This window comes from Triplophysa rosa, linkage group LG8 (genome assembly GCF_024868665.1).
Source record: "Triplophysa rosa linkage group LG8, Trosa_1v2, whole genome shotgun sequence".
Lineage (NCBI taxonomy): Eukaryota > Metazoa > Chordata > Actinopteri > Cypriniformes > Nemacheilidae > Triplophysa > Triplophysa rosa.
Genome location: NC_079897.1, coordinates 5,572,729 through 5,586,001, shown reverse-complemented (window position 1 = coordinate 5,586,001; position 13,273 = coordinate 5,572,729). Strand labels below are relative to the sequence as shown.

At 37.8% G+C, this 13,273-nt stretch overlaps 1 protein-coding gene across 7 annotated transcripts; it reads right to left on the bottom strand.

The window, feature by feature from the left end:
- Positions 1-692: 692 nt before the first annotated feature.
- LOC130558213 (uncharacterized) lies at positions 693-12,521 on the bottom strand. 7 transcript variants are annotated; one of them, XR_008963411.1, is made up of 7 exons: positions 12,414-12,521; positions 7,486-7,564; positions 2,694-2,826; positions 2,358-2,426; positions 2,164-2,258; positions 1,541-1,667; positions 693-1,442 (listed from the first exon to the last, which is right to left on the bottom strand). XR_008963411.1 is itself a non-coding variant. In XM_057340507.1 (3 exons), exon 3 carries the CDS (start codon positions 4,680-4,682, stop codon positions 3,558-3,560), a length of 1,125 nt encoding a protein of 374 aa, XP_057196490.1. In that variant the 5' UTR covers positions 4,683-5,861; positions 7,486-7,564; positions 12,414-12,521; the 3' UTR covers positions 2,969-3,557. The 7 variants fall into 7 exon arrangements, 1 of the variants encoding a protein (XP_057196490.1); XR_008963409.1 differs by lacking the exons at positions 693-1,442; positions 1,541-1,667 and adding exons at positions 3,080-3,170; positions 3,354-5,861; XR_008963412.1 differs by lacking the exon at positions 7,486-7,564 and having other exon boundaries at positions 2,358-2,405; positions 12,414-12,491.
- Positions 12,522-13,273: the final 752 nt, after the last annotated feature.

Sequence of the window (13,273 nt, the reverse complement as noted above, 5' to 3'; positions counted from 1 at the left end):
ATTTCCAGTTGTTTTGCAATAAACAACACACAGTTTGATATTCATGTAATATTAAATGCACCCTTTAAAATAGGATTAAAAATAGTGTATTATCTAAAATCAAACATAAAAAATATATATATATTTAACAAAATATTTATATTTATAAAAATATCTACTACTGTTTCACTCTACGACTTCCGCATTGTGTAGGCCTATATGAATTTTGACTTAAGTCAAATCTGCAAAGCTGCTTTTTATTTGGTATTACTCCACACAACAGACAAACACATGCTTTACAAACCTGATGCTTCCAATATCTGTAGAGCCATCATTTTCCGTTCATGGGCCATTTCCCCTTTGGATGGGGAACTTGATTTCCATTTGTTCATTTTGACATAAAATAATGTTCTATTATATAGCCACAATGACTATGTGTCTGTGAATGGCTGGTGTAATACTGATCTTTACTGTATCTTACATGTGCACATAAAATGTTTTTTGGTGCTTATGTTTTTCACTTTATTTTACTACAAAACCATTGCATGTAATAAAAACTTTTTTGTAGCCTTGGTGCGTCATAACTATGAAGTCCTGAAACCTGTACTGTGTACAAATCCCCAACACTGTCCATGGTGCTTAGGAATTGTCACGGTTGCTGTCACTACTGGGGGGTGTGACAGCGAGAGGAAGAACCCAAGCGCAGGCAGCGGTAGGGGTAACAAAACAAGACTTTAATAACAAAACAAAACCCCGCAATGGAGGGAAACAAGACACAATAGTAACTAAAATGGAAACATGAAACAAAAGACTTCCCACAAGGGGGCAAAACAAGAAAACAAGATAACTCAAACTTACTGATAAAATGACTTAGAAGAATATATAACATACACGACAAGAGGCAGGGGATAAAACAAAACAAGGTATACTGACTAGAGCTGTAATCGGGCCTTAAAAGTTAGGCCCGACAGGGTCCGAGCCCGACAGAGTTCGGCCCGAGCCCGACAAGTACATTTTGATTGACAGCTTTTTAAAAGCCTGAACCCGTTTACAGCCCGACATTAGGCTATTCAAATGTGCGCACGCACACAGCTTTTGTCAAGAATGCGTCATTTATACATGTTTTAACATAATTTATTAATGACTAACGTAGGCTATAGGCCACTTGGAAGTTGGAACAGAGAAATAAAATAAGTCCTCTGTAACATCGTAACATCTCACATATCCCACTGGCTCATTATTCTCATTATGCACATGGTCAAAACTTTTCCTCACCTCAGACTTTGCTTTAGTTGCTGGTGCAACCAAAACGTAATCGCCAGAGGCAAGCCTCCATTTCACCTCCTCAGCATCCATTTTCGCATCTTTCTCGCGCTAATCGGAACGCATCACATGCGTTCCGATTATGTTCCAAAATGTAAATCTGGAACAGCTGGAAACGCCCTCATTATTTCTCTTGCCATCTAAACAAAAAATATTTAAAACCATCATGTGAACTGTGTCAGACTTCAACATAGGGCAGCATACCCAAATACAATACAATGTACAACACTTCACATACCAAGATGACAATGACCTCACAGTTATTGGAATCCTGCTGGACCGGATGCGGCATAACTCCTCCTCTCCACTCTATGTCCACCCACTTCATTTTTTTATGGACAGTTCTCCTTTTTTGTGGGTATTTTCTGTCTGTGTGGTGTTATATTGATATGTAATTATTAGTAACAAAATATAGAGTTCATACCAATTTTTTGTCACATTGTCTTTCCCAACACAACAGCTATTACTTGTAAGGTATGACATTTCAGTAAATGTGTTATTTTTACTGTAATGCAACGTATTTACTATATTTGTAACATTTCCATACATTTTGACCTGATTCATTTTACCATAAGGCTTACTTCCCAGGATGTAATTGTCATGCGGGTATAAATGTGATATATTGAATTTAATTTTTTTGAGTATATGCATGGCTATTGGGTTAGTATTTGGTGTAACCCAAATTTCTTGTTTTTGCCCCCTAGTCGGAAGTTTTTTTTGCCTTTCGAAAAGTCTTTTAGTTACCAAGTTTTTCCCCAATCGTGGGTTTTTGTTTTATATTTCTAATAAATATATTTTGTTGCTGCCACTTGTGTCTGCATCTGGGTTCTGTCTTTGCAATCCCTGACAAATAAAATATACCTGAATCTGTTGGTGGCACGAATGGACTCTGCTTCCTCCTTGGAACTTCTTGAAGGATCAATAAGGTACACAGTCTGGTTGACAGCATTTATGTACTGAAAATGATAAAGTAATATGTAAACAATATTTAGTACAACTTTCAGTAATGCACCAGACACCGTAACTTATGTAATACAGTTCATTCACCGACTCACCAGCAACTTCCAGTGGACTCTGCTAGGGTTCACAAATGAAACCACTCCCTGATAATCATCAAAGTTGACCTAGTGTAGAACGTAAATATTAATTAAATTTGAATTTTGAACAATCATTAAGTACAGTTAACTTTTTAAGCTACATGTAAAGCTGGCGTTTTTGTAAATTCTATATGTTGTGTTGTAATTAATTATGCATAAATGCATATTATTAATAATACATAAATAATGAAAGATAGCGTATAATATATTTTTATTTATTTATAATATTTGTCCCTGTAATCACATATACAAAATTGCACATCAACAGGCCTACAGTCCAGCAACTTTAATTACCTTTGGCAAGTTATTCCGCCTCCTCTGAGATCTTGTTCCATAGAGAATCACAAATGCAGTGTAGTGATTGAGGATATATATTGACTTCTACAGCCCTAGCTGTTTGGCAGCTAGATGAAAGGGCCTCAATTACCTAGATAAGAAATGTTGGAGAAACGTTTTTTTAATTTCTTTTAAGTAATTTAAATACAACATCCATCGTATGACTTTATTGTGTGTGCATGTGTGTGTGTGTGTGTGTGTGTTTATATATATTATTGTGTGTGTTTTTATAAATATATATATATATATATATATATATATAATAGCGTGTGTGTGTGCGTGCGTGCGTGCGTGTGTGTGTGGGGGGGCAATGAAATGGTGTGGTTTAAGTGTTCGGAGCTCACTGTGGCGAACAATAATTGTCTGTCCTTCGTTTTGGGTCGGGATCACAGAAACCACAACCTCTGAGTCTTTTTTTTTCCATAACGAGGTGAGCTGAATGTCATAAATTTCAACCAAACATTACACATAGTTGCACAAAAATGTACTGTAATGTATTTCCATTTATTGTCTCTGTTACAATAACAAATATAACATTACTTTTTACTGTTCAAACAAATAATAACTATTGGAAAGTTACTTTAATAAGTAAAATTATTTGATTATAAGCCTTCTCACGTGATGTTGTAGGGTTGTTGGAGTGCATTTCCGTCCAAATATTCTTCATGGTCACCCTTTTGGAATGACTCATGCTATGGTGAAGACCTTTGTTTTTCAATGGAACCCTCAGGCAGTGAGGACTCAACCTATCAACAGTGTGTTTTTAAAAGCAAAACGCATTAAGCAGAACACATTTCAAACAATTGATTGTTTGTAGATGTTTCAGTTGAAATTTATAACAATTATTCTTCCTCTGGTAAATGGTATCTCATTTGCAACATACATAGTATTTGCATCGAGCTCTAAATTTTGCATTTGTGAGGCTGTCAGTATCTGACCCAACAGGCATCTCAAGTCACCCAAAGCCAAGTCAGTGCCATGGCTGAGTGCTGTCAGCTTACTCAACCATCTGCTGCCTCCTGAGGTAATGGGTGGCAACTTACTTGCTATCGCTGTCATGTCACTATGTGACCAAGGTTGGTACTGTGAATTCCCTCCTGGTCTGTGCATTAAAGGTGCTTGCATTTGAGGTACCTGTAGTTGACGACTTGGGTCATAGTTCAGGTAATGTTCCCTTTCCTCCTTCTCTTCCTCATGGTCTGGGTGCCCTGGCTGTTTCCTGCTCCTTAACCTATGGGCTATTGGCTCACCCAGTGTCATTTTCCCTGCAAATTGAACTGGTATTGGCCCTGTTAGCATATTGGTCCCTGCTTGTGGATTAGGGGTGGATGTATTTATTAGTTTTGCAAATATAATGTCTTCTTCAGTATTCTCATTGTCACCCTTCTCAGACTCTTCCTGTTCATGTCTTGTTCTCTCTACTTCTTCCATAACTCGTCGTGCTTTTACTAATGTGTCTTCCACACCCTTGTTCACTGCAGTTTTTAATTCATCAAATTCCTTGCGTATCCTGTCTATTTCACCAGTCATTTCTCCTACTGCAACATCCATTTCTCCTCCATTAATTGTCATGACAACCTGCTGTTTGGGCGGTTCGTATGAAGGGGGGTGGCTTAGGGTTGGGTATAATGAAGTGGGTTGGGTTTTTCTGGGGGCGGAGCAGAGGATAGTCTGAGTGCTTACTGTATTCTCTTCATTTCTCTCTCTGGCTGCTGAGCTGTTCACTTCCTGTTTTCTCTCTCTACTCTGTGGTTTCTGTGAGCTGAGTGCTGTGGTTGTTAGCGCTACTCTAGTCCACACTCTAAGTTTCTTCTTTAGATTTTCTTCTTCACTACCATGCTTCCCTGAGTTATACCACTTCACTTTGTCTTTTTCATCAATATGTCTCCGTAACTTACTATGTGCTTTCTTTTCCATTTCTCTGATTGTTGGTGCTATAGGAATCATCACTTTTTCTGCATTTTCCCATCAACAATCATCACACAATGCTATCCAACACTTATCAATTTCTTTCTGTCTTTGCTTTCTTATCTTTTGGTTCTGTCTGTGCTAAAAGCATATTTGTAACATTTTGCCACTGCACCAATACTGGCGGACATCCGTATTCATCACATTCTTTCCGAAATTCAGCCATTTTACACACAAATTCTATTCACAGTTTGCAAAAATTATACAGTATCTATTTTCACACGGTTAAATCAGTTTTCACATTAATTTTCACATCAACAATTGCATTCACTTTTTCAAAACATTCAAACATATAACAAACAATTTTGGAATATTCCTTTATGAGTTCCCAGACTCAAAGGGATTTATTTCACCCTGGCCTTTTTCGTCCCAGACGCGAATACCACAACGCAGTTTATGAGTCCCAGACTCAAAGGATATTAATTTATCCTGGACTTTTTCGTCCCAGACGCGATTACCACAACGCAGTTTATGAGTCCCAGACTCAAAGGATATTAATTTATCCTGGACTTTTTCGTCCCAGACGCGATTACCACAACGCAATTTATGAGTCCCAGACTCTAAGGGATTTATTACCCTCTCTACGGGGGACTCTAACCACCCGATTTAATATTTTACTCTTTCAAATCTGATTTTTCAAAATTTTCTTTTTTCTATTTATTTCAACTTCCTCAGAATGTTCATCAAATTCAACACAACAATTTAGGTATGTTCAATAGCAGAATTTTGAATAAACAGGCTTCTGCTTACCTTTTTTTTTTGTTGGTCGCGACCTGTGTGTTGAACCTGAGTCCGTTCTGATCTCTCTCGCCAAAAGGCACACAATTAGCACTATCTCTCGTCAAATCACGTCGGGGTCACCAATTGTTGGACTTTTGAGGCAGTCCTGCATGTTCAAAAATTTGCAAGAGACGTTTCTCCAAATTATATAGAAGTTTTATTATCAGATGTAAAAAGGTAACAAAGCTTTGGGTTGTCAGACGATCTCCTCACTCCACCACAAGCCAACAACCCAAATTATTCAAAAACACCCATATTTATTCAGTATGTGACGTCGCTCGCATCTTCTGACTCCTCCTCTGCCTTTTAAGGAGTGCTGCTCCCTTTCCACCAATCACCGTGAACCAGGTTATCTGACTCTGTCCTTTTTCTTAGTTCCTGGAAAATAACATCTTCTCAAAACATACATCCTGTGGTCAGTCGCAGTTTTGAGGAATGTTCTCTAGGACCGTTTCTTTTGGGGAGTGGTCTCCTAGAGACAGTTTCTTGTGGCCGGACAACATACCAACATTCTTAACATTCTTTTAGTAAAAAGAAAACACTCAATCATCTAATACTTTTAATTATGTAGCGTTGTTTCTTAATCCTATGATTCATTAAAACACATCACAACTCATGATTATACTTAAAACATATGCAGTGGATTGATTCATAACATTTCTTTTATGTGAAAAACACTCTTTGTGTGTGTGTGTTGATTTAGACAATTTATGGTTCCAACCCCCACTTATCCTGTCTCACCTCATCTGCCACAGTAACTTTCCACTGAGCAATACAGAAAGCACATGACAAAAGCACACAGCTTAATGATTTAATGAAAGAAAACACTTATTGATTATATTGATAATTAAATCATACTTTTATCTGAAAAATATTCCCACACCATCAAAACTTTTCTGGCCAGGCATTGGCTGGCTTTATCCAGTCAAAATCAAGGTGCCAAGATTGACACCTCTGTGAGCCGGTAAGGCACTCTCTGGCTATAGTGAATGATCACAAAGCCTGTGATTGGAGGAAAGAGACGTGAGTGGGCTTATTTTGTTCAGGAGACATTAGACTTCAAGAAAAACATGGCTTTTGAACCCTGGAATACGGATTAGAATAAATATTTAAACGAAAATGGACGTGATCGATTACGTTGACTCGAAACGCGTATGCAAACAAAGGAGAATCTTTGGGGGTTTTTTCCATTTGTTCGTTGTTTTGGATAAAACAGTGGTATGCACATTCAAAGAGGACCCTTCAATGAAATGTATGCTGGTGTCTTTTGGATTTGTCCGAACTGATCCGAACCACAGGACTTGAAAGGTAAGTAGTGCCGTTTATTGTGATCATGTTTTAAAGGCCGGTCCTTCCGCATTTGATTTAACCCTTTCCTCTCTGGTGTTTTGATTGCAAAAACAAGTTGAGAACACAAATCTAGAGTGTTTTACCTTTAAAATGATGTATAGTTTATGACGGTTGATCGAAAATTAATGTAAAACGAAGGTAATAAAAAACGTAGACACGCCCCTAAACTCCCAAACGGCCCGCCCACGGGCCGATGCTTGATAAGAGGTTTTAATGAGATTTAAGATCAATAAATGAAACGACACGTATTAATCTAATCTTAACACTGAAGATAGTATACTACTGCTGATTGATTTAATGTAGCTGGCGGACACAGATCACGTCGACATGATTTAAACTTTAAATGGGGTTAAAGCATGAGCTGGCTAGTATTATGATCAGTCATTGTTGCGGTTGCCAATACCGCATTACAGTTTCATTAAACAAATGGTCAGTAAACAATAAACAGCTCATATTACAGCTAGCTATGAGAATCTAATGGTTGTTGTAGTGACTTTAAGGCTAACGTTATAACGTTAGTTAGCAACGCACACTTCAGGTGCGTTAAGTTTGCAAGGCAAATCAAGCTAGACATCCGTTTTATTTTGATCCTTAAGGAAACCAATCTAACGTTAAAGAGACCAAACTTTATGCACATGATGAAAGTACTCACTCTGATTGTTGTCCATTCTGTCCCGTGTCCGTGCAACTTGCTTTTCCACGACCCAGTAGCCCAGTGAGACTCTGCGAGCCTTTCAAGATACAACTCGTCAGCCTCGGACCTTGAGCCCAAAACTACCCACACTGCGCTGCAACGTTTTCCCAAAACGCCATTCTGGTGTAAAAATAACCTCAGACGCAGTTGAAGCCAGATTCACAGTGACAGAAACTCAGTGAAACGTCTTACATGAACAGCGCGATCGTGTTGTGTGCTGGCCACGCCCCTTATGAAAATAGTTAAACTGGCTTTCTACACCAAATATACTTTTTTATTAAATTACGGTTGTTTAGGACACTAAACTTTGCTCAGGCTAGCAGTTTAACAGCTGTAATCTATTAATATAAACGCTGCAAACAAAAACTTGCCAGGTTTTCCCCTCCAATGTATACAAACTGGATGAATATGCATAAGGTAGGATCAGCATAATGAGATGGCGCTGAACAGAGAGCTCTATGATGCTATTCTTACTAGTAAGAATTGCTATTGCAGAGCTCTCTAATTCAGTTGTTACTAGTCCGATTGCAAATACAGAGCTCTCTAATTGTAATTATTACTAGTAAAACAGAATTAGAGAGCTCTGCAACTGAATTCTTACTAGTAAAAATCGAATTTGAGAGCTCTCTAATCGTAATTGTTACTGGTAAAAATTGAGTTATAGAGCTCTGTAATTGTAATTGTTACTAGTAAAAATGCAATTACGATGAGTAACGCTGGGAACAATTTAGGCTAATTCGGCGTGCCATACTCTAATTCATTTAGAGAGCTCTCTAATCATAATTGTTACTAGTAAAATTTGAATTACAGTAGCTCTCTAATCGTAATTGTTACTAGTAAAAATTTTTATTATAGAGCTCTCCAATTTAATTCTTACTAGTAAAAATGCAATTACGACGAGTAACGCTGGGGACAATTTAGGCTAATTTGGCTTGCCATAATTATTGTAATAAGTACTACTCATAAATTAGTAACTGATATCAAAACAGAATAACTACTAGTACCTATTCATTTGAAGATATCTTCCGCCTTAAAAGGAACTAGTAAGAATGTGTTTGGAGATATCTTGATTCAAACACATTATTGCATAAACATGAGTACCCCTCAGTCATCCAATCAGAGTTGACATACTAATGCAACGTATCCTTGGGTATCGAAGCTGCACTTCGTCGCAGTGGCGTAGCCAGAATTTTATTTTTGAGGGTGCCATTATGTATACGTATAGGTTTCTGTACATGTAGATATTTATAGGTACTAAAATGATACACCTGTATTATACAGCTCATTTCACCGTTTTAGCAAACATAAAAATAGCCTAGCGGCTCTTAATCTGGTCATCACGTCCCCCCATATTTTGCCTGTGTCCCAATTTTTAAGACCGATTGCGTCAGAGCAGCGCGACTGAAGGCTGGTAAGGCTTTCCCGATTCAAAGGTTGCTTTAAATGCAGCCCCAAAATGCGACCTTATTTCAGCGGGTTTTTAAGGATAGATCGAATGTATCCTTCACAGCTTAGGCTATCCCGAGATTCATTGCGCGTCTGTAACGGCTTGAATTTTTTAGATAATCATTCAAAACTTTAGTTAAATAAAAGTATGTAATTCACAAAAATGGTCCATTTCAGTGTTTTAATATTATATGTGATGTTGTTAATTAACATTAATGATGCATTATTGTGTTTTAAATTTCTAAGGTTGGTTAATTTAATATACTGTTGGGCTGTTTAAATCTACATAAACGTGTCATATTCTCTAAAATAAAATATAATTTTTCTGGCTCCGTATTTGTTTAAAAAGTCAGAAACGTCTCTGCTGTGTCCTGCTGCTGTCACCACGCAACATGAGCAGCAGGTGACGCAATTAGGAAATCGTCTGCGAGGCTAGACCGTCTCATTTCAGTTCGGTTTTTGGACTTTTGAGGCTGCGTGCTTTGAAGTATGGGAGGCAAATCCTGCCAAATTTAAATAAATAAATTAAACGATGAAAATGAAAACCAGATAGCAATTTCATTATACACAACTGCGTGCACAATATGTGCTAAAATGAAAAATAAAATGAAATTATTTCATTTTCATTTTTACACTGACAATGCGTTGTCCCTGTCAAATTGAAAAAGAAAATACAATTGGTGATTTGACATTTCATTTTCACTAAAATCTCGAGGCAAGACTGCCAATATGAAAATGAAAAGGCAAATGTGAAAAATAAATTGTAAAAACATTTTTTACAAAGGTTTTATTAATGTTCACGCAACAATACTGACACAATTCAAATTAAAATGTAAACTTTGATTTTCATTTTATTTTATTTTCTCTTCACTTTTATTTCGTTTTCATTTTCTTTTTCTTGTTCACAGTCATGCAAATTACATGTTAATTAGTGGGTGTGGACAAGCGTGTGCATTACTGGGAACGCCCACAAAAAACGTCATATCCGTTTATTCGAACGAACGTGTGGAGAACTTGTCAGGCGCTTGGCCTTAGCGCTTTGTAATGATGACGATGACTGTGCCTGGTGCAATACCGAAAAGTTATTGTGTGGTGTTCTGCATCTCTGATAAGTTAACAGACGAACAAACTAAAGCATTGGAGAGCCTGTATCTCTATTAGATGTTTTTTGCTATGACAGCTGAACTTCAAGAAATTTAAACAGGCGCATCATTTAAAACATGCATTCATAATATAGTGCAGCGCTTCGTATAACGATTGGCTCATAATCATAATGAATGAAGTACGCGGGGCTGATTTAAACACATATGAGCCGCTCTTGTGATACCATAAGCGAATTGGTCTGCGCACCGCGCGCGTGAAGTTAAACACATCTTATCAACCTCAAACCGAACATTACGATGGATTCTATTGTGCTGAGAAAGATCGCTTTGTTTATGTTTTCTTAAAAGCAGTCACAGTGTAATGATGATAGCGTGCTCGGGTGCGGATGGTAATGTACAGTGTAAGAGCAGGTCAGCGGTGGAGTGGGGACAATCGCGCTCCAGCATGTTTCAGGGCACGCTAGAGATACAGGCTCTCCAATGCTTTAGTTTGTTCGTCTGTTAACTTATCAGAGATGCAGAACACCACACATTAACTTTTCGGTATTGCACCAGGCACAGTCATCTTCATCATTACAAAGCGCTAAGGCCAAGCGCCTGACAAGGCCTACACACGTTCGTTCGAATAAACGGATATGACGTTTTTTGTGGGCGTTCCCAGTAATGCAGACGCTCGTCCACACCCACTAATTAACATGTAATTTGCATGACTGTGAACAAGAAAAAGAAAACGAAAATGAAAACGAAAACGAAATAAAAGTGAAGAGAAAATAAAATAAAATGAAAATCAAAGTTTACATTTTAATTTGAATTGTGTCAGTATTGTTGCGTGAACATTAATAAAACCTTTGTAAAAAATGTTTTTACAATTTATTTTTCACATTTGCCTTTTCATTTTCATATTGGCAGTCTTACCTCGAGATTTTAGTGAAAATGAAATGTCAAATCACCAATTGTATTTTCTTTTTCAATTTGACAGGGACAACGCATTGTCCGTGTAAAAATGAAAATGAAAATAAAATAATTTCATTGTATTTTTCATTTTGGCACATATTGTGCACGCAGTTGTGTATAATGAAATTGCTAATCTGGTTTTCATTTTCATCGTTTAATTTATTTATTTAAATTTGGCAGGATTTGCCTCCCATATTGAAGAACAAGTCCTCGTTTTTAAGTCCGCGACCTTAGAAGGTTGCAGCCCCCAAATTGGGACACAGCTTTTGAGTCTCTCTCGTTTAACACACCTGATTTAAATCACCAGCGCTCCATGAATGAACTGTGTTCCAATTGACATGATCCCTACACAGCGTTCACTGCTCTCTACTCCCTGCACACAGGAAATCGGCTGAAGTTTGCTTCTGAAGCTAACTTCAGAACACAAATTTGTAGCGTCTTCATTCACGGACAAAACTTACTACGGAAGTTTGAAGGGTTAACTGCAATCATGAGATTTGCGTAACGTTAGTAGTTACGTTTTGTGCACTTCAATGCCCTTTATGTCCACTTTGCAGGGCTATTACGTGCAAATTGACAAACCTCTGAAGCAGTAAGAGACCCATACAAAGTATGCGGAGGGGAGTCATGAGCAATGACAATTTTCATAGGGGTGGCCAGACTGAGACCATAGCTCACACAGGGGTAGCACAGAAACTGATATCATCTTTTTTTCCTATGTGGCAAGTCACTGTGGATCTAGTAGTGTTTCTTAGTCACTCACTCATTTACTTAAACAGGCAGTGATTGCCATGTAGAATTACATCATGAAGATCCACACAAGCTTTTTAATGCATTACTAAACTGATTTTAAAAAAAGATCTGAAACAGTGTGGCATTGCAGAAGGTGGTGTCTTTTTAATTGGTGATAAAGCTCACACCATAATGACAATTTACACGACATAAGAATATACCAGAATGCACTTTTATCAAACAAACATTACAATATCACAGAAAAACCAAAATATAGTCACCTTAACATTATGGGCAAGCATTTGAAAAATATTCCTTTGCAATACTTTGCATATTATCATTTGGCTGCCAACAAAACATTTTAATTCCCTTTCAAGGGTATGACACAGACAGACCACCACCATTAAGCTAAATCAGCACTGAAAGTTGACTACTTTTAATGGCCTTCTACAACGCTCTTTTAAATGACACTGACACAGTGAAACTGTTTATAGCTTGCGACTTTCATACTGCTAAGTTAACAGCCTAAATTAACTTAACAAACTTTACCATGTCTGTTTCAACTTCAGCACGCCAGCCATAATATACATTCATTAAGACAAGAAACATTTCAAACATAGTGAATAAACTTAATTCTTCTTGTTAACTTACCTGTGACCTCTTCTCTGCTGGCGGGAAACAGACAGTCCTCCGACTGCACGCGCAAAGTCCGTTGGAGCACACGCGAACAACAACAACAACACTAGTTCTTCTTCTTCTGTAATTGTGTTGGTGGTTGAAATTCAAGTTGAGTGTATTACCACCACCTTCAGTTTGGGTGGAGAAATACGTGTTTGAGGTGCGCTGTTGAAATGCGTCCATATGGGAACAACTGTGTACAGAAATGGTTCCGCAAAAAAGTTGCCAGCAAAGCGGTAGGGGGACCGGGGGGAGCCCCCTGGCTCCGCCCCTGGTTATGAGGACCAGGATTAAGAACCGCAGCTCGGCGGCTACCAGTCAAACCATTGTCTTACCTTTTACATGACAAGGCGGAGTGTTGGAGGGTGAGAAAAGTCTACAAGAACACTACAAGAAGTTAAATGCAGTGTAATCGTTTTCTTTAGCAGTCTACTCATTTTTTTCTTGCTCATCTTTTCGTAATTTAGAATTCGAATTTTAAAGTTTTACATAATTAGTATTGCATATAGGAATTTATAGTCTGTTTAATATTTGACCTGTGTTTCTCTTTCCTTTATCTTTAATGTGTGCTTTCACTGTGCGTGCATGCCTGTCTGTGTGTTGTGTGCGTGTGCTTGTCTATGTGTCCGTCCATGTGTGTGTGCCTATGTGTGTTAGTACGTGTGCATATTTTGTGTGTGGAGCGTTTGTATGTGGGTATGTTTGTCTTCTGTTTTCACCTTTTTTTCTTGTTTTTACAGGTATATAACTTTGATGTGCTCATAGTCAATATGTCTCATGTACAGCTGCTTTGTAACAATGAAAATTGTAAAAAGCGCTATATAAATAGAGTT

Bases quoted from the DNA above. Each gene is read 5' to 3' on its own strand.
- LOC130558213 (XM_057340507.1), bottom strand. From the start codon at position 4,682: ATGATTCCTATAGCACCAACAATCAGAGAAATGGAAAAGAAAGCACAT.